Raw genomic sequence first — 20,800 nt, forward strand, 5'->3', positions numbered from 1 at the left:
AAAATTATTACCTCTGAAGATGCCCCCACAAATTTTAAATATTTTTTTTAAAAATTGAGGGGGGATTTTTTTTCATTTTTTGGGGGGTTGGGGGTGTCCCACCCCCCAAGAAAATAGCCTAAAACCACCACAGGACCAGTAGGTATATTCCCTGAAGAGTAGAATCCATAGAATCTTCTTTGGTAGAATCCGATCGGTTCAGTGGTTAGCGAGAACTTAAGGGACGGACAGACAGACGGACGGACAGACATCATTCTACTTTGTATTATAGATAAAGCTAGTATTGATATAACCCCCTCAGATAAGTTTCAAATACGCCTAATCTATTAACAGCTATAGATCAAAATTTTTCTCCATTAAAGGGGTCTTTTAGTTTAGTGCTTATGTGGGTTTAATAGTCAATAACATATGTTAGTATTACAGTAGGCGTAAAACCCGCGACCGTGGCTCAACACGTAGCGCATCCGCTCGTCGTCGGGAAGGTGATAGGTTCGAATCTCGGTCCGACACCGCGTCATAACTAAAGACGTTAAAAATGGTTCCCACAGCTACTATGTCAGATGCGCGACGTAAATAGTTAGAGGGGGGGAATGCCTTGGCCCAAAAAAGGCGCAACTCGTTACCATGCACAGTTGGGACTTCTCACACAAAGGTCGTGCATCTCATTACAGTAGGCGTTATCAGATTAGATGCGATTTAAAATAAGTGTCATATTCATTGATTTATTAACAATTAAATAATTCTATCATTATCTGAAGCTTAAGATCTGCCCCTTCGAATACAGAGCCCTTAGATGCTAGAGGCGTAGTTACTAGTAAAGTATAAACCATTCAAAGCATTTGTCAAAACAACATTGTTCCCAACTTATTGCTATGCAACTTATTATATTGGTGGTCCTTGACGGTGATATTAATACAACTTGGGGACTCTAAAACCAGCTAGCTGGGGGTCTTCTCTCATGACGAAAAAGTTTATTTCTTTGTTGGTTTTAATCATCCCGTTGCACAATCCATACAGATACAGCAGATAAATAGATAGGTAATCATGTCAAAGTGTTAGGCTTTGGCAGCGCGCGGTCAATTTTTTTGGCAATCCGCATTCTAGCCCGATAGTAAGACCCAATACAAAATCGGGACAGGATCCCAGCCCTGTGGGCAGAGTTATATATAATATAGCTGTTATTATATAATTTTCAACTGTCTGGTTAAGATTGATTTCTTCTGTTTGTTTAGATTTTTCTTTCAATTTATATATCCCTTATCCCCTATAATAAAGCTCACACACACAAACTTTTTTTGACACTAATGATACCATTTCATTATATTGGGGAGTTTTTAATACAGGGGTTCTTAAAGAACTTTTGGGACTTCTACAACTATGAGTCACCTCGCTATAGACATTTAGATGGATTTTCGGGCACAAACCAGTGAAATACTTTAGATTTGGAAAGGACGAAAAGAAAACAAGACATTTAGATCGGAGAGTGAAATATATATTGAATTGGGATTGATACCTAATAAAAGCGAAATCTTTATATTATTACTTTGATGTTGCACGTGCACCAGAATTTCTTGTACTCTGATAAAAGTATTGCTCGCAGCTGGCTAGAATAACGATAATCCCCATACCCCTCCTACTGGATGAACGAACTGATCAATAAATGAGGTCCATATTAGCAAGCTTTATTGACAACAAACTTTCCCCTGTCAATATGTACAGTACACTTATTTACTATATTCATTAAAAGAAATTACATTTTCATGATCAGTTTAATGTTTTGGTTTTCAAATAAGAAATATAACAAAACTAATGTCATTCTAGACCATTTAACACGAGGAACTTGTAGAAGCTTGCAAATAAGACTAAAAAATCAGTGAAAAAATGTCCATATTAGAAGTTTTTTCAGAAAATATGTATAAACCTTGTATGAAACACACATCATATACAAAAAAAATCGCCAAAAGGAACGCCTTCAAAAAATATAGTTTATTGACATGAATTTTGATACATGATTCAATTTTTCAGCTTGGTTCTTAAAATCACAATTTTAGATATCAAAATCTTTTACTTCATGTTATCTGATAAATTTTGGACATTACGGAAATTTAAAAAATAAGAAAAAGTTACTTCATTAGGTCTTAATTAATTTATGTTTTTGTGTATTCAAATAGACTTTATTAGAAAACGCCCTTTTTTCATAAGCCAATTAGGAAATGTCCAATTATTTACATATAACATTCTCAAAGATTATTAAGAAATATATCAGTCAAAAATAAACAGTTTTCTTTAAACAAAATGCAACAAAATTTCATAAATAAGTTTATGTTTGTTTTAGTACAACAAGTTAAAGTAAAAATACATTGATAAACTTATGCAATATCAGAAAGAAAGATAATTTTTTTAGTATTAGTGTATTTTTAGGTAATATTTAATTTGCTTAAAATGAAATAATAATTTTCCAACTTTTTTTTTATTAAATTAACAGAATTTAAAAAAGAAATAATTTCATGAAATATATTTGAAAGAGTAACCTTTAGAATTCTTTATTTTTTTGCGTAAAACAAAAATTAGCATAAAGTTTAAAGGAAGGGGGCGGAAGTGACTTTTTTGAAACCAAAACTAAAAGTCCAAGGAACTCAACTAAATAAAGAGTTACAGATCTGAGATTTGGCATGACAGTTACTTTTAAGAGGTACAATATGGAACTGTGAAGAAACGGCAGTGGAACTGCCGTTTCCCGCCGAATTTGTTTTGCCTTTTCTCGCCATATTGGACAATCTTCAATCATCTGAGATAAACTTTTTTGCTCATAAAAATTTCCCTTCCACTTAAAATATTTCAAACATGTCAGTATTAAAACAAATTGCATGTGTAAGAGTTTCAAGTGAAAATATAAGGAAATATAAGAAATTTTTATGGAAAAAAAAGTTTATTTCAGATGACTGAGAATTGTGGATATGGCGAGAAAAGGCAAAAAAATTATAGCGGGAAACTGTAGTTTTCGGCGGGAGCGACGGTTCCACCGCCGTTTCTTTACAGTTCCATATTGTACCTCTTTAAAGCAACTGTCATGCCAAATCTCAGAGCTGTAACTATTTATTTAGTTGAGTTCCTTTGACTTTTAGTTTTGGTTTCAAAAAGTGTCACTTCCGCCCCCTCCCTTTCTATTGGTTATCTTTATAACATATGCAAATTATAATCTAGTAAAACATTTAATAATTCTTTTTTTTCAAATACACTTCATAAAACTATCACTTGTAACAAACATAAATAAAATGATAAATATGTATTAATATTTTGCAATTATAAATTAATATAAATTTGGCACTTAAGATTAAAAACTCAGTTTTGTGTGTCAGAATTGTTATCTATAAAAAGCTTAAAATTTTGTAGATGTTTTCTTTTAATTTTCATTGTCAAATGCGTTTTCAATTTTTACATGGATATTCCTACAGCAATATTATGTTTAACATTTAAAAAGTCATGTCCAATAGAAATAAAAATTGTTTTATGAGATATTAAGTATTTTGGTTAGGTTAAGTAAGAGAATTTCAAATTTTGCGACACAGTGTCCAGTTTTTCAATACATTACAAAAATGAATTAATTTGATTTGTGATTAAAAGAAAAATTTGAGAACATATGAAAGGATGAATAAATTTCCGGATTGAGAAATAATTATGATAAATAAATGAGTAATGATTAATTTTACAACGAGAATTTTTATACATTTTTCCATAATTTATATAATGTATGTATGTACATATTTTTGTCATTATTAAATAATAAAAGATAAATAATTATAAAGATTGATATTAATAGTAACAGAGACTTCGTTATTGTTTTGTCTGAAGGATTAATTTACTACTCCTATAATTGAGAATCATCTAAAAATAAATCCTAATCAACTATAGGTACCCATTAGTAGTTTACCAATGACAAGCAGATAGCTCTTTAGATAAAAAAGACAAAACTTATTTTATTTTTTTTTTGGCAGAATTGTCAACATATCATCTGATAAGATATACTCAGTAGGTACATTTTCATTATAATATTAGCAATCTTTTATTTTTAAAAGATTAAGACAATCCCAACAAATTGATGTACATCCCCAATGATAAACAATATTACCCCTTATGTAGATTACAATTAATGGTTGAAACGTTTGGACACTCAACTTAATAAACCAAACAATCAAAATTCCCAAAGTTGTAAAGCCAACGAATAAGAAAACCTTATTATAAAACTTTGGGGACTAGTGTAATAAACAGCTTAATGTCCCCTGCCTCCCTAGAAAACCCTTTAAAAATGTGACTCATATTCTAGTGCTATAAGTGCTTTATTTTGACATGATTCTTTTCCTGTGATATTGAATGAAGTATTTTCATATCCATCAATCTTCTCTCCCTCGTATGCACTATGAGTTTGATGGGCTAAATAGATTTATATATCATCACATAACATATTAACATTAAATAGGGATGGGTTTATTATTACTTGGATCTTACTCCAGAAATTCCCTGTACTCTAATAGAGTAAACTTGTAGCTGGCTGAAATAACGATAACCCCAAACCATCCCCTTTACCACATCCTTTTCCCTCCGACTGGAAGAACGAATTGGCCAATAGTCTTGGAAACTAGTTTCTAAAACAGGATTTTGATTTTTTAAAGTTACATTCTCACATGATTCATGAATCATTGCATCCAAAGTAGGATAAAAATTATGTTTAGGCCATCAATTGATAAAGATAGACATTTCTGTCATCCTATATTAAGTCGTATCTAATTTCTATACATATAATTAAAAACAGATTATAAAAAAAATACTAACGTTTATAAAATTCTGCGAGGAAGGTTACGTCAGGGACAAGGGAGTGTACTTTCTCCAGGATATTGTCGTTCACAGCCAACTGAGCATCATAGTTCCAGATCTAAACATAATTTGGTAGGTTTAATCGTTGAACAGTGACTTCTTGAAGCTTTGCTTAGGTATATAAGGATTATAGTTACGCACACAAATAAGAATCTTTTACATCTTTTGCCAGACGAAGAGGTCTATGAAAGATGGCAAGCACCATTTATCAGTAATGTCAAACATTATTTTTGAAAATAATTATTAGGTTTCTCTTAAATAAACAAAAATATTTAAAATTAAGTTGCTATTGTAGATTGTCAAATAGTCAGAAAACAAACCTTACTTTATATGAATATAAATAAATGAACATTTTTCCGTTATAAATATTTCTGCCCAGAACAACATTAACCAAGTATATTCACACAAAAAAATGCTTAAAATCCCTGATGGAAGGTGCTTATTTGTAAAATAACGTTGTACTCCTTGGGATTTTATTTGATTTAAAGATTGTTAAATAAATATTTATTTAATTGGAATAATTCCTCTTTATTAGACATTTTTTGTCTAATGATTCAAATAAGTACCTATTTTTAATTGACCCAAAGTGTTTTATTTTATGTTTTGATACTATACAATTCAAAGGGGGGGGGCGAAAGTGACACTTTTTGAAACCAAAACTAAGAGTCAACAAAGGAACTCAACTAAAAAAAGGGTTACAGGTCTGAGATTTTGCATGGCAGTTGCTTTATAGGGGTACAATATGGAACTGTGAAGAAACGGCGGCGCAACCGCCGAAAACCGCCGTTTCCCGCCGTAATTTTTGTTGCCTTTTCTCAGCGGTTTTCGGCGGTTGCGCCGCCGTTTCTTCACAGTTCCATATTGTACCCCTATAAAGCAACTGCCATGCAAAATGTCAGACCTGTAACTCTTTTTTTAGTTGAGTTCCTTTGACTTTTAGTTTTGGTTTCAAAAAGTGTCACTTTCGCCCCCCCCCCCCCCTTTTTTTCAGGGGTACCGAGAACCCTAATAGTTTATCTGACCTGTATAAGATCATCCCTGGGGCGAGGGGAAACAGAGAGCCCCGCAATATTGTCTCCAGGGGCCAGGGAGGAGTCAAATTGTTCTCCAATGGCGGCCAATAGAAGCTCCTTCCAGACACGAACCTAAAATGAAACAGGGTAATTTTTTCTGTAAAACGTATCTATTTAATTTCTTTTATTTGGATTCGTTGATAACACATAGAATGAATATTTGTTTTAACAACAACTTGATGAAAATCACTTGAAAAGCGCTTAATTTTGGCAGATTAATGCAAAAAAGAAAAAGATACAAAAGGTATGTATAACGTTGATCTAAAATATTAAAATTTGTCCTTGTCTATCATGTTTTACAACAATTTACAGGAGGCCTACATCGTTATTTGTCCCCGGCCAAAATTACTCAGCGAGTCAAAAATTCGCCAACATCACTCTAGTCATAATGACAAACATCTAACTTACAGTGTCCTTCTTGTAGCACTTGAGCCTCCAGGTGCCACCCTTGGAGATGACGGGGTCCTCCCACAGGGGCTGTCTCTCCTCCCTCATGAGGTGATAATAACTTCTGATTGGAAGATCATGACATGCGGGGATATGATTAAACACAGACCTAAAGTAAAGAAAAGTCTAATTTAGAATAAACTAAAATGCTACTATGTATAATAATTCCCCTTCGACTGGTCGATTTAGTTTTAAAAATTAGTTTGTACAGACCAATCTTTTTTTCATTAAACTATTATAAAGCCCATGTAAAATATCCTTGTAAGAACAATTATTATACTATAGACGCATAGAATACTGATTGAAAAAAATATTAAAAATCAACATTCAACCAAAAAATAAAAAAAATATGAGAATGAATAAAACTCTCGATTTTTTATTTGACTTCAAAATCAAAAACCTACCTAACTTATTTGTCTTCGAATATTTTTATTTTGCCAAAAAAAATATTATGTTGCAATGCTTAACAAATACTTACCAAAAACCCTGTACAGTAGAGAATGTATAAATTTTCTTAAGACTAGCAGTATACTCGGCAGCCGTAGACCCCTTGTTTGCTCTAAATATTATATAATAGTTAGCTATTTATCGCATCGTAGTATAGACAGCTTTTTGCCGATATTAAAATGAAAAATTATAAGTGTAAAACCAGTTTTGTTAACTCCAAGAGGCCGAAGGCCCCTGCCAAAAAAACTGGTATTATTTTTATGATCTTTATTCAAATATTCGTGGAAAATTGTCTGTATACGATGCTATGCATGATTTTTCAGTATGGCTGAGAACCGGATCTAATCCAGCGGATATTAATCGTTTTTTTTTAATAGCCAGGGTTGACAGCAATAGAACATTGTTGCGATAGGAGGTCAGCTATCCCTTACAGACGTATCTGAAATTTAGAAAAGCATTTATTTTTTATGATGTTTAATGAATTATCAAATAAGATGCTTACTTATCAACCCAAAATGTCCACGACGTTTGTAAAGGCACTCCTAAACTGTCCTGAAAAAATACATAAATTAAAAATCATGATCAATAAAAATAGAAAATATGTGTTTAAATTTGTACTGATATAATTCATACCTATGTTTCAATGACTTTATTTTAATCCAATTCAATGTGATAATAATATATTTTTCTGTATGTATTAATATTAATCCTTAGTAAGTACCTAATCATATTCTTTCATTATTATTAAGTGATTTTTTAAAATCCTGACAATGCCCAGAATTGAACGATTTCTTACACTTAAAATAGGACTAAACTTATTATTAGGTCAACTTATTATGCATTATCATTAATGGTGAAGTAACTTACTAAAATAATAAATTAATATCCAATGTACTACCTATCCTTTTCAGAATTATTCAACAATTTGATAATATTTACCTGTGATGAAAATTTATTGATTGTAGCTGGAGAGAAATTACTGGGGGAAAAGGCCATTTCTGGAGTTCCATTCTATAACAATAATGCATTTGTATTGAAACAAGGATGACATCTATCCATGTGTAGCAAAGTATCTACCTACCAGGTGTATCTATCTCGCTGTCTACCGGGAGTATAAATCTATATAAGAGCAGAATCTATCTATCTACCAGGACCAGGAGTATCTATCTGTCCACTATAAGTGTGTCAGTATATATCAGTTAGCTGGGTTTATCTATCCTCTGTCAACAAGGTGTATCTATCTATGCATCAACCTAGAGTATTGATATGTTCTTAGAGGCAGGAGCTATCAAGTCTACTAGGAGGATCTATCTATCTAGACAACTAGGAGTATCTATCTAAATATCTAGACTACAAAGAGTATCTATCTACCTGGAGTATTGATAGGTTCTTGGAGGCAGGGGCAATCTAGTCTACTAGGAGTTTCTATTTATCTATCTAGACAACTAGGAGTATAATCTATCTGTCTAGGCTACCTGGAGTAAATATCTACCTGGAGTATTGATAGGTTCTTGGAGGCAGGGGCAATAGGAACAGGTACTGGAGCGGACATTGTCTATGAAAAACAAACAAAACAATTACATCAACCAAGCTCAAACAAATCTGCAGACACTCAAATAAACTCAGTGAAAGAAGTTACCAATAATAAATACCTACAAAAATTACAATTATAAAAGGGAAAATTAAATAAAATCACACACTTTATAACAATCTCAGTTAACAAAAGGGGAGGAGGGGGACATAAAAATGCTAAAACAACCAAGTCAACCAAGTACAAAAGAGATCATTGTTTAATTACTTGCCGTTAATAATTGGAAATTCACATTTTTTATTTCGTGTATTTTTGGGGATATTATTAGGTAAGGATTTTATTGCCCAGTTTATTCAGTTTTCTTCTTAGTTTCATCGCTATGGTAAAGGAACACGAAGGAGAACACGAACACTCCAAACATCATGCTGAAGGCGGACGCGTAGTAGGGGTAGGCGGATGGGATGAATCGCTCGTATTGGTTGTGGCGCAGCGGGCGCACTGACACTTGGGTGGAGGTGGCGATACGGGTCAGACCAAGGCGATGGTAGTTAATCTGAAATTAAAATTTGGAAATAAGGAAACGATGTTCTACGGAAAAATTAGATGCAATAATAGTTATTTCTCGCATCGTATTATAAACGGCTTTCCGCGGATATAGAATGTACAATTATAAGATTAAAACTAGTTTTTTTAGCCCCGAGGTGCCGAAGGCACCGGCTTAAAAAACTGGTTTTAATTTTATGATTGTACATTTTTATATTCGTAGAAAGCTGGATATAATACGATGCTAGACATAGTTTTTTCGTATGGATGAGAACCGGTTTCTATTCACCGGATTCGAATGAATACGAGAAAAATATTTATTCAAGGATTCGGTAAATTATCATGCAATCTATGAGCAAAACTCTCATCGACATGATAATGCAAAAGCGTAATGCAACTATACGTGAATTTTTAAATATTCCAACAAGTAAAAGGATACTTTTCTATATCAATTGTAAGAGTTATTTAGTGACACACAAAATTTGGAAAGAGATACTCCCTCCCTTATTTCAGCTATCGTTACCTTAAACTGGTAGACACCATAGACATCTGGGATCTTAAACTTGGCACCAATGAGACCTCCCTTGCTCACTTGCATGTTAGCGCGAACAAAGGGATCAATCCTAACAAACTCAACCTGAAATTAAGAGTATGATCACAATTCTGGGATCTTCAGGGATAAGACAATGGACGATAAATTATTTATGTGCATACCCAAATATAACAAAAAAAATATCCTTCAAAAGTTGGTTAAAAAGTTTTGACAATGCTGTTTGTACAAAACAATTAAGATGTAGGTGTTTAAGCAAACGAACTTGGAAAGTACCTAGGTAGGTACTTAAGCAAAATTTGTAAATTTAGTTAAAGATTATTAACACTAAAAAAAATCAAAAGTATGAAAAATAAAATATTGACCTGCATATCCTTGGCCTGGTAGGGTACCCATTCTCCATTCACCTTCTCTTTCACGTCAATATAGAACTGAACCATCTCCCTATACAGATAAAAGTTTTGTAGGTATACAGATTTAGATATGTTTCTCCTTTATAGTGTGGCTTCTTATATGTTCTGGGAAAGCTTATAAAAATGGAAAAATTGTCATCAAATTAGTTTGCTAAAGGAATCGGTTATTGGTCAGTTCGTCTATCCAATAGGAGGGGAGGGGAAGAAAAAAGGTAGAGGAAAGTCGGAATCGTTAATTAGCCCGCTACAAGTTTCACTCAATTGGAGAACATTAAAATCTTGTGTAAGATCCAAGTAATAAAGTATCCATTACGTAGAGGTAGGTAATAAATTGTTAAAATGTGCTTATAAATGAGTGACAAACCTGATAGTATAGAACTCAGGGGCACTTCCTTCACCAAGCTTGGAATGTTGGATTCCATCCACACGGAGAACTCCACGCTCCTGAATAAGAAAAAAGCATTAATTCCATTAATATGTCGTTTTATCGAAAGAGAAGGGGGGTCCAATGATAAAAACACTTTAAATTAAAATCAACTTCAAGACCCTAAAAGAATTAAACTTTTGGTCGCCTACATGTTTAAAATTCAATAAATGATGGTTAAAAAATTAGGTTGAAAATTACTTTACCCACATTTTATCTATTTATCTTTTAGTCCACCTTATTTGTAGTCATATGGTGCATCTTTCTTTATTTTCACTTATACTTAAAAACATAAACCTATCAAAACTTGTGAATGTTGATTTTAACTTTTTATACCTTGAAGCACCACAAGCTGAGAGCCTCAGCAAGTTCAAAGTTTCCGCTTGGAACAGGTTTACCATTTCCAGTTTGTATCTCAGCCTGGAAAAACTCGTCAGAGAAGAACTCAAGTGAGCCTGAAAATATTAATTTATAATTTTTAGGCCAATCTTTTTCTAGGTATACCTTGATACATGCATAGAATAGGCGTTTGTGAATTAAAACCTATTAGAATCGTCCTTTAACTTTGAAATTTCACAAGAAAAAATATTCTCAAACAATTTCACATCTAATCTTTCAATATATTGGAAAAAAACACTAGAAATATTGTCGTAGCATTAGTATCTGGAGACTTATTAGAGACAAATCCTCTTATGGATAAGCTAAGGTTAGGTAGAGATTTTAAAAGTTTTTGTTTATAAAAAAAAGTTAGAGGTGGGGGCATGGGTCTTCTCTACTAAGTCTTTATGGGGTAAAATAAGCAATCCTAAGAATTCTAACAAATGTCTGAAAATGAACTATACCTGAGAATACAATTCTAGCATTGTTTCTGGCCTGGAGACCTGAATATGCACTATACCTGAGAATACAATTCTTGCATTGTTTCTGGCCTGGAGACCTGAATATGAACATACCTGAGAATACAATTCTGGCATTGTTTCTAGCCTGGAGACCAGCAATCATCACAGTACTTTTACCAACTGTGTGTGGATATTCCTAAAAAAAAATACGACCAATCAGGGATACATAAATGGACGATATTTTATCTTCCTTCTAAATTTTTGGTAGATAACAAAATTAATAGACAATTTAGGTAGGTATACTTTTTAATTTTGGGAAAATTTGTAGGTATGGCCATGTATTCATAGTCTCTAAATAATGGTGAAACCTTAGTTTCTTTTAAGAAGTAGGTTGAAAATAATTCTTATTCATACTTTTAAAAGCGACCATGGACGTCCATTGTTTGTTAAAGATTGTCTGCACTTTTAATAACTTGTTAGAACGCTTCGATAGCCATATTTATAGTATATTCTACTCTATACTTCACTTTGTCCGTCAGTCCGTCCTTCCCATCCACGATTTTTTGTGTTTCGTTAATTATGGATGTTTTCATCCTTGTTTAAAATAAAAGTTAGGATGTCTACGTTTAGAAGAGGTATAAATTAATTGCATTGGTATTAATAAACATCAAATCTCAAAGTGTCAAACATTAACACGAACCTTAATGGGTTGCTGAGGGTTGTGGGTGTAAGCAGTGGTTGCTCCTGTCAAGATATCAATGACCAAGGGGTTGCTTGGGTCTGTCAACAGTCCTGTGCCCTGGTACAACAGTGGCAGCTTACCTGCTTCAAATAATATTATTCTTGTTTTCTTCAAGTATGGCATTTTTATAAACATAGTTATTCTATTTTAGTATATCAACTTAAAGATAAAAGTAAAATTATTTTTCTTTGTTAAGTGCAAGTTATTCTTTGTAAAATATGTTAAGAATAATATTATTCCTGTTCCAACGATGATGTCAGATTTGACAAGATTCTCAGGAGAAGCAACAACTCTAAGTGATGAAATAGTAAATTCAAGTAACTGTCTTTACTTTAAAGTACTATTTGGGTACAATATGCGAAATCTTGAGATTATTTCGTCGAATAAAATAACACAAATACCCGAATAGAATGGAATTGATTTTTAGCTACTAAAACTTATTTTCTATACATCAGATTAAGTACCTACACAATAAAAAATACCCATGTTACCCCTTTTATTGGGTAGGTACAAATCTACAATTTTTCTAAAAAGCGAAACAATAACCTTTTCTTAAAATTCAGTAGTGTTAACTGTTAGGTATTATCTTATTAAATAAGAACAACTTGTATTACTATTCCATGCCTAGTATGATAACCGCTATCTTTAGCAGCATCAAAGTTATGATGATCAATAACATAAGTGTTGTCCTCATCGACTTCAAAGCCAGATTCAGAGGCTATCTCACGAAGAACGTCACCTAGAATAAATAAAAGACTCTTGTTATAAAAAGTAAATAAAGAGATATAAAGAAATTAATATTTGAAGAGGTTTTTCATAGTATCTCAGAAAATTGGCTTCTCAGACAAAGGCCGTGCCATAAAAGGGTTGGTTGTCTGTTGGATATTATTTAACCTTATATTCTTCACTGGGCGTTAGAGTATTGAATCCCATTACAAGCTGATGTTGCCCTTGGGTTCTCTAGATGAACACTTGAGATCGTAGGCGAATCCCACCCTTATTAGGTAATAATAACAATAACTGAGATATGTTCCTCAGAAAAACAATCATGAACACACAAACTTCAAGGATTTCTCTACAATTAAAGTGTGTGAAAATACAGGGAGTAAGGGAGGGGACAATGGGCAATTAATTCAATTTAAAAGTATTTGCTGAAAGACCTTTAAATCCAGATTAATCCTGAAAATATGGAGGAAATTTTAAAGGGAGAGTTAATACCAGGGTGCCGGAGCCGTATAATTTTGATGCGGCTCCGGCTCCGCGGAGCCGTATTTGGAAATACGGCTCCGGCTCCAGCTCCGGCTCCTACCTTAAAATTAATATATCAATTTTTTTTCATTATTGAATTTGATAAGATAAAATAAATAATATAAAATATTTTGCTTTTATTTGATTAAAGCTATATAAAAGTAGAAGGATGTGTGTCTATTTCTTAAGTAACAATAGTTTTTCAGTTTATTATATGGAAATAGACCGTTGCCAAATTATAATATTACTTTAAAAAATCATTTTTAGCTAGTCCAGAGCCGGAGCCGTTTTTAACGAAAAATACGACTCCGGCTCCACCAAAAATGTTGCTGCTCCCGGCTCAAGCTCCAAAACACTGGTTAATACAATACAGAAAACAATAAAATAAGAAGAAAGTTCCAAGAAAAAAGCATTCATTTGAAAATTATATTACCAGCACATCAGACTGACGTAACCATTTTGTAATTAATAACTAGAAAAATCTTCCTGGAACCTATTCAACCCATAGCCCCATAACCCAAAATTTAATTAAATTCTTAGATTCTTTATTAAACAAATATCACAATAAAGTTTTTATCTATGAAATGATATATTCTGGAGAGAAAAAAATTGTTAAAACCAGCCACATCATAACAAATTAAGTTTATTGTTACTTGTACCTTATGCAATATTCAAAATTAACAAACGAGTTAGCGGCATTTTGTGCGCTAGTACCCAAAGTCAGTCAGACACTCCTAAATTCTTGCACATTCCCTTTAAGCCAGTACCCAGCAGAGTTTCGGATCCGGATGCGGAAAAATGGAAAAATCTACCTAAATTTATATAAAATCTCAGACATTCTCTTGATGAGAGCCAATCTTTAAGGTTTAGGTTCAGACTTAAAAATTAAAAGTATTTTTGACTTCGAATTAAAGAATAAATATTTTTTGAAAAATTTGGTGATTTTATTTTTATTGTTAAGGAACCGGATCCAGTAGGATCCGGATCCGCACTGACCAAATTTAGAGGATACGGATCCGCATACAATCAATGCGGATCCGAAACAATGACCCAAAGTCTAAGACTACTAAAAATTGAATATTCGATCCATTGTCCCCTCCCTTACTCCCTTGTGAAAATACATTCATTTTCAAGTTCTAATAGCTTGCTATAACTTTAGGTACTTCTTTTCATTAAAATATTTTTTAAAAAGAAGATGTAACACTTTTATACGCTAATAGGTATTTTTTACAGTTTACTATTTAAAAAAAAACATTGCTATCTTGTAGTTGTTTCTCTACTTAGTTACATAATAGTCATTGTTACATCATTCGCCTCATACCTGTAACTGAACCTGCAGTGACCAACAAATTACCGCCACGATCCACAAACTCCATCATAGTTTCAGCGGACAGGGCACCGCCGAATTCTTCCACGGTTGGGGCAAAAACAATGATGTTTTCGTAGATGAATTCGTCGTACTTTTTGATAACGATGGTGGGGTCGTCAGCGACTTTGTAGGTTAGGGCAAAACCATTTCTAAATAAATAAAAAGATTACATATTTGCACCAAGACTGAAAAACAATGAATTAAGGCTTTAATTAGTATTTAAATTCAGATTTTATAAGTACAAAAATTAGCTATCTATTTTCGTTGCTGGTTGTTAGCTGTTCATTTTGGGTGTTAGAAAAAGAAATTAAAGTTTGAAATTTTACAGCTGTCCTATAATCTAACATAACATAATTTATGTCTGAATATCAATTAAGATCTCGAAACGGCTAGACTGATCATACTACTTTTTTCAAGTTTAGTATAGGTCTAGTGCGCGTTTATTTAATGATGGATGCATAAACCCACTCCCCTATTTGAGAAAATACCCGAAGAACAAATCACCTTTGAAGCATGCTGAAATAGATGGAGTGTGTTTCCTTGACGGCCATATTTTCAAGAAGGACCAAAACTCTTTTATCTTGGGCCGAACAGAGCCCAAGCAGGCCAAATAATAACAGTCCTAAAACTTTCATTTCTAACTTGATTTTAAAATCTGAAAAACAAATAATGAAGATATTCGAAATAATTAAATTATATACCTAAAAATAGTAGAATGTTTGTCTGTCGATAAGATCTCGTGAAAATTAAATTACAGGCGTTTTTTGAGTTACAACCAAAATTGTCCAATTTATGATAATAATATTTAGGACTCAAGAAAAATGTTAGAAAGCCAAGTCACAAAAATACCGTACATTAATTAGTATTTCATATAAAAGGTATAGCAATTGCTAGCACAAAATTGAGTACCACTAAAATCGTCTTATATAATCCTGATTATTTTGATAACTGATACTATAACTAGATAATTGGCATAGATAAAAAAAAGTGGATCTAATTCAAGCTAAAATGCAGTGCGTGTTATTTGAGAGACTTCTAATACACTGCAGTTTTGTCAAGTATAATGCGCGCACTGTGGGATGAGCATTCCGCAGAATACACAAAATCTCCGATTTCAACTCCGACCCGTCACGGAAGAGCGCATTTTTTACGAAAAATAGGGCTTTTTAAATCTTATTTTTAAGTGATTTATGTAAATATTTTAGAACTTTTTTTCCGAATATCTACTTTTAATTATTTTAATTTAATATAAATGCTTTTATAAAAAATAATTTTTGAGCACAGATAAACAAAATTACCCCTGAAAAATTACCAATAATGGCACTAAAATATCTGTTTATTACTTGCCTTGCAAATACAATAGAGATATAAAAAAAGATGTTTGGGATACAGAAATTCTTCATGAACATTTAAAAAAAAAAAAATTCAAATCGGTCAACTCTAAGTCCACTGGATTTTACTGGAACTAATGTTCACTTTTTTAGCCTAAATTTCGTAAAAAAACTGTTTTTCTTTGACTTTCTGTTATTAAATTAAAAAAATTTAAAAAATATTCTGAAACTACTGATAATGGAGATTTAAATAATCCAATTATTATTTATCTATCTTAAAGCTTGTAGGAGTTATGATCATTTTTATTTTACTGCCCCAAAATTTTAGCCTACATTGGCCACAAAGCTGCGCGCAGTGATAAAAAATCGAAAATTTAACGATTTTTGCGATTAAGAGCTTAAAAACCACTTTTTTGTCAAAGTTGAAGAATTTTATACATAATATTTGATTTTGCTAAACAATTAACAAGTATTCGTGTATAAATTACTTGATTTAGAAATTTTCCGTAAATTTCTGCGAAAAGTTATCATTTTTAGCATAAATTTTGTTAAAAAGTGTTTTTTTTTCGACTTTTTGCTTAGTAAATAAAAAAATAAAAAAGGTTTTTCTAAAACTACTGTTAATGGGGAATTAAATAATTCAAATATTATTAATCTATCTTAAAATTTGGAGGAGTTATGATGATTTTTATTTCTCTACCCCTAATTTTCAACCTACAGTGATGACAAAGCTGCAGTGAATAAAATATATTAATAATACGTTTCGATCACTTTTTAACTTATCTAATAAAGTAAATGGACGTACATACAGACATTTCGCCTTTAAATCAACATTTTTTTTTAAATTAGAAGCAAAAAGAGAAAAGCCCCAGTACAAATTTAACCTTAGGCCATCAAATAAATTTAGCTAGCTCTAAAATAAAATAAATAATTCTAAATTACTTAAAAGTACTAGATATTTTACAGGCTAATTAGTTAAAATGTTAAGATTTAATGAAAAGAGTAATATTTGAACATAATAACTTAAGGAAAAACACATTTTTAATTATTCAAAAACATTTTCTTGATTCAAGATTTATTTTTTCGGCTTCTTAGTCTTACCTTAACCCCCCCCCCCCCCCCCCCATTATTCCTTTTCCCTGTCCATCGGAATTCCTTTCCTCCCTCCTCTTTTCTTCCCCCCTTAGCGACTAATGTTATGACGAGTAATAATAAAATAGCGGCATTTGCGCTTTTTGGGATAAGGAAAAAAGAGCCTTTTTAATTTGTAATAAACAAAATAAAAACTAATTTTGTATAAAAAAAAATTATTTTGTTAAAGATAACCCCAAACTTAATTAATATAGTGACAGGTATTGAAAAAAGAAATTTTCATCTTTTTAATTTTAACCCTAAACTGTATAAATGTACATTCATTTTTAATTATTGTGTAAACTAAAAGCATATGCAAAAAAATAAACATGTTTATAATCTGCTAAAAATAACAAATGAATTATATTACATATTTTCATTTTTCAAGCCCACAAAAAATATCTGAATTCATATATTTTGATAGTATAAATGAAAATATTTTTGAAGCTAAGTTTTTAAGTTTACGTAAGTTAAAATTCGTTTTAATGTATCAATGAAACATGTTGGAATTTACAAACATAATCAAGAAATACTCTCTGAGTTGGCTGCTCTTTACTATGTAACTCCTCATTGGTCTGTGGAATATTTTTATCTAATTTGTGAGTGTACTTTATTGCTACCTCTTTCCCCCATATTGTTTTTTCCTCTGCCTATTAGCCTAACCACTGCGGGGCCCTAACCTGTATTTTTCTAACGATGCAATGCTTTTTAATATTATACCAGGGAGGGAGGGAACATTGATCTGTATATCATAGGGGTGCCTAAAGTTTTATTATCAAGCATTCTGAAGTACTAATTCATCAGTTAGAACTTAGGGTACTTCCTTCTGGATATAAACTAGAAGCATCTAAACTTTTTAACCAATAATTTTATTCACAGAACGTTTAATATTGTTAACATCATTGGGAATTTTACATAAATTTACCGTCATTTGCTTTTCCCTAAAGATCACTGATTTTTAATCCAATTTAACATATTCTTACCTGACCAAAAGTAATACACAATAACTATTTAATTTATTTCAAACTAGCGGCTACGCCCCTAGAGGCCTCTAGTGGCACTTTAAATGTTTTTGTTTGTTAAAGTTTCTCCGATAATTTTTTACGTACGATACCTCTTTATTTGACGTTGAAGTCTCCCATAATTTTTTTAAAATTTCAATTTTTTAGTCATTTTTCTTGGGAGGGTGGTAGTACCCTCCCCCAAAATAGTTAAAAACCTTCCCAGGGCATATGAGAATCTACCCTGTTAAGGAGAACCCGATCGGTTCAGCGGTTAGCGAGATCCTTCGGTACAGACAGACACACAGACAGACAAACATCCTGTTACTTTAGTATAAGGATAGGGGATGGGGGAAAGGGGTATGTTCTGTACTCGACTCTGCACTTTGAAGGAAACCGCTGAGATACGTGATTTTCGGTAAATTTTATTAATACTCATTTGAATATAAAGTATAAAGTGAACATGCATAAATTCACGGATTTTATGTTTCTTCTTCAAATCAATAGACATGGATTTGGATACTGCATTTGAAGAAAATCCTTGCTGATTAAAAATTTTTGCTTTACATATTAAACTGTTTCTAAAAAAGCATGTAGAAATTGTTATCAATGAAAGTGCTGATGCAAAAATTAAAAGAACCCTAAGTTTTGTTATAGGAACAAAAATCAAAAAAATATCAAAATTTTTTGTGATGCTAAACACTTTCCCTGTTTATCATAGTTCATAGATTTATTCAGGGAGATTTATTACAGCTAATATTTGTTTAAGCAGATTAAATGATTTCATAGCTCCTCTTTAACTCTATCACATCATTGTTTGAATTATATTTGAATGATAAATCCTATCGATAAATAATTGCAGTGTTAATCTGTGTTTAAAAAGGCCATTACAAATTTGAAATTTGGTTTCCCTTTAAAAGGAAGCATACAAAAAACTTAATAAACTATTTAAAAATCATTTTTACTTCGATTCTTAGTGCCATCTAGATTTGATTATACTTTTATCATTTCTTGGTATCACTTTCTCAACTTATGCACTCATGAAGTTCTAGTGATAAAAATTTATTTATTCTTTTCGTGTCAAAAGGTACATGAAATAAACTTATGATGTTAATTGAAAACTGAAAAGAAATCAAGATTTTAAAAGTTTTTATAAGCAACAACAAAATATCAAATATTTGTATTTTGGATAAATAGCTAACATAATTTTTGTATTGGATATCTTTGTAATTATCTGTTAATGAAGCCTGTTATGTCCGAATTTGACCTAGGGGATAGCTACAACCAAACACTTTCCTGTAAGACCTTTGACTTGAAGTCCTAACTGTGCATGATAAAAAGTTAAATTCAACCCCTCCTCCTCCTCCACTAAACCGAAAAAATTTGTTGTATTTTTTTGAGTCTTTTATTGGGTTCAAACTAAGAACATCATGAAAGGTTTGTGTGTGGGGGGGGGGGGGGATCTTTCTACCACAACGCCTTTGAGATTTTGCATAGATACAATTTATTTAAACTAGAGTATTATTTGTATTGAATATTGGGGGGGGGGGGGGGGGGGGGGTCAATATTTAATAATTCCTAGTAATTATTAATAAAGTCGCGATTAGAACAATATCACTAAATTGAAAATACAAAATGGACATGATTATAATCACTAAAATTCTATTTTTAAAAGCGAAGTTTTTTTATAATTAGGGTCGGTCCGTCCGTACGTCCGTCCGTCCGTCCGTAACGGATAGCTTTTTCCGTTAATTTAGGCATGTTAGAATTGTCCTATCGATTTCTAATTTTGCATGGTGATTCCTTTGGTAGTTAGGTACGATTTAGAAAGCGTAGCAACTCTAAAATCATTACCAAAATGTCCGTACGTCCATTTTAAACATGTTGATTTTTTCACTTTTTTAACAACAAATTTTAATGTGATTAAATCATCGGATTGATCTAATTTTTGGTATATTGATTCCTGGGACAACAAAGTATAATGTAATAAGTGAAGCAACTCTATAATCAATCCCTAAAAATGTAAGTATGTCCATAAACATTATCCTGTATTAAGCAGTTTTACAACAAATTTACTTACAATTTTGCTTTGACTCTTATAAATTTATATTATGATAATTAAGTTCTAACACTATACAAGTGTTAATGTCCGTTTGTCCTACCGTTTCAGTGCTTCGCTTTTATGGATGTTGTCATCCTTGTTCTACTATACTTTCTCTTATCCTTTGGGATGATCCACAATAGTATAATTCAACATACCTTATTTAGCAAGTGGGCCATTTATTATACCTCAACCCCCTTCCCCTATCCAATTTGATTTTTTTTTTAGATTTAAAAAACCTCATCAGCAATTTTTCTTCTTTTAGCTTAGGCTAGGTCATGTGTATTAAAGCCCCATTGGAGTAAAACCTCCCCGCCCCCTAAAAAAAATCATTTTAATCCATACGAAAAATTTTAGGTAAATGTTGACATTTTAAAGCCAAAATTTTTAGTTTTATGACTCCTTCTCCCCTAAAAAAACTACAACCTGGAATTTACACCCAATACAAATTTTGTCTCCTAAACTACTCAAATTCATTAAATCTTAGACGTTGTTGTTAATAAAACTCACGTTCCAGTACAAATAGGCGGGGAAATTTAAAATTTCAAATACAATCTCATTAATAAGCAATATTCTTTATTGTTTTAAGGTGATCTAAAAATTAAATTATTTTATTTTTTATATTTTCTTATGTTTTTTTAGTAAGTCCTTCAGTAAGTCCAAAATAAGCGAATCTTTATTAAATCAGATTGTAGAACAAACATATTATCACTTGAAGAGTGTCAGAATATTAAATTA

At 32.0% G+C, this 20,800-nt stretch overlaps 2 protein-coding genes across 2 annotated transcripts in view; both read right to left on the reverse strand.

The window, feature by feature from the left end:
• Positions 1-1,971: 1,971 nt before the first annotated feature.
• On the reverse strand, positions 1,972-8,402 carry LOC145318761 (eukaryotic translation initiation factor 4E type 3-like). Its single transcript, XM_080160285.1, has 9 exons — positions 8,332-8,402; positions 7,779-7,850; positions 7,342-7,391; positions 6,871-6,951; positions 6,354-6,501; positions 5,895-6,017; positions 4,831-4,930; positions 4,358-4,431; positions 1,972-3,866 (listed from the first exon to the last, which is right to left on the reverse strand). The coding sequence occupies exons 1-9, from the start codon at positions 8,389-8,391 to the stop codon at positions 3,855-3,857; spliced, it is 720 nt and encodes a 239-aa protein (XP_080016411.1). The 5' UTR covers positions 8,392-8,402; the 3' UTR covers positions 1,972-3,854.
• LOC145318715 (dolichyl-diphosphooligosaccharide--protein glycosyltransferase 48 kDa subunit-like) overlaps positions 8,396-20,800 on the reverse strand; it is a 35,553-nt gene continuing 23,148 nt past the window's right edge. Inside the window, exons 2-12 of the mRNA XM_080160184.1 lie at positions 15,003-15,155; positions 14,451-14,647; positions 12,510-12,620; positions 12,121-12,177; positions 11,840-11,964; positions 11,254-11,335; positions 10,637-10,755; positions 10,241-10,320; positions 9,829-9,907; positions 9,437-9,550; positions 8,396-8,923 (exon numbers count right to left, since the gene is read on the reverse strand). Of these exons, the coding sequence (XP_080016310.1) occupies positions 8,720-8,923; positions 9,437-9,550; positions 9,829-9,907; positions 10,241-10,320; positions 10,637-10,755; positions 11,254-11,335; positions 11,840-11,964; positions 12,121-12,177; positions 12,510-12,620; positions 14,451-14,647; positions 15,003-15,133 (1,299 nt within the window). The 5' untranslated portion in view covers positions 15,134-15,155 and the 3' untranslated portion in view covers positions 8,396-8,719. The remainder of the gene's footprint in view (positions 8,924-9,436; positions 9,551-9,828; positions 9,908-10,240; positions 10,321-10,636; positions 10,756-11,253; positions 11,336-11,839; positions 11,965-12,120; positions 12,178-12,509; positions 12,621-14,450; positions 14,648-15,002; positions 15,156-20,800) is intronic.

This window comes from Acartia tonsa, chromosome 1 (genome assembly GCF_053477335.1).
Source record: "Acartia tonsa isolate MP-2025a chromosome 1, ASM5347733v1, whole genome shotgun sequence".
Lineage (NCBI taxonomy): Eukaryota > Metazoa > Arthropoda > Copepoda > Calanoida > Acartiidae > Acartia > Acartia tonsa.

What these genes read in the sequence shown, in the direction of transcription:
- LOC145318761 (XM_080160285.1), bottom strand. Translation starts at nt 8,391, where the DNA reads ATGTCCGCTCCAGTACCTGTTCCTATTGCCCCTGCCTCCAAGAACCTA. An exon ending in TCTACTGTACAGGGTTTTTG is followed by an intron (nt 6,502 to 6,870) that starts GTAAGTATTTGT and finishes TCTTTACTTTAG; the next exon opens with GTCTGTGTTTAATCATATCC. An exon ending in AGTGCTACAAGAAGGACACT is followed by an intron (nt 6,018 to 6,353) that starts GTAAGTTAGATG and finishes GTTTCATTTTAG; the next exon opens with GTTCGTGTCTGGAAGGAGCT.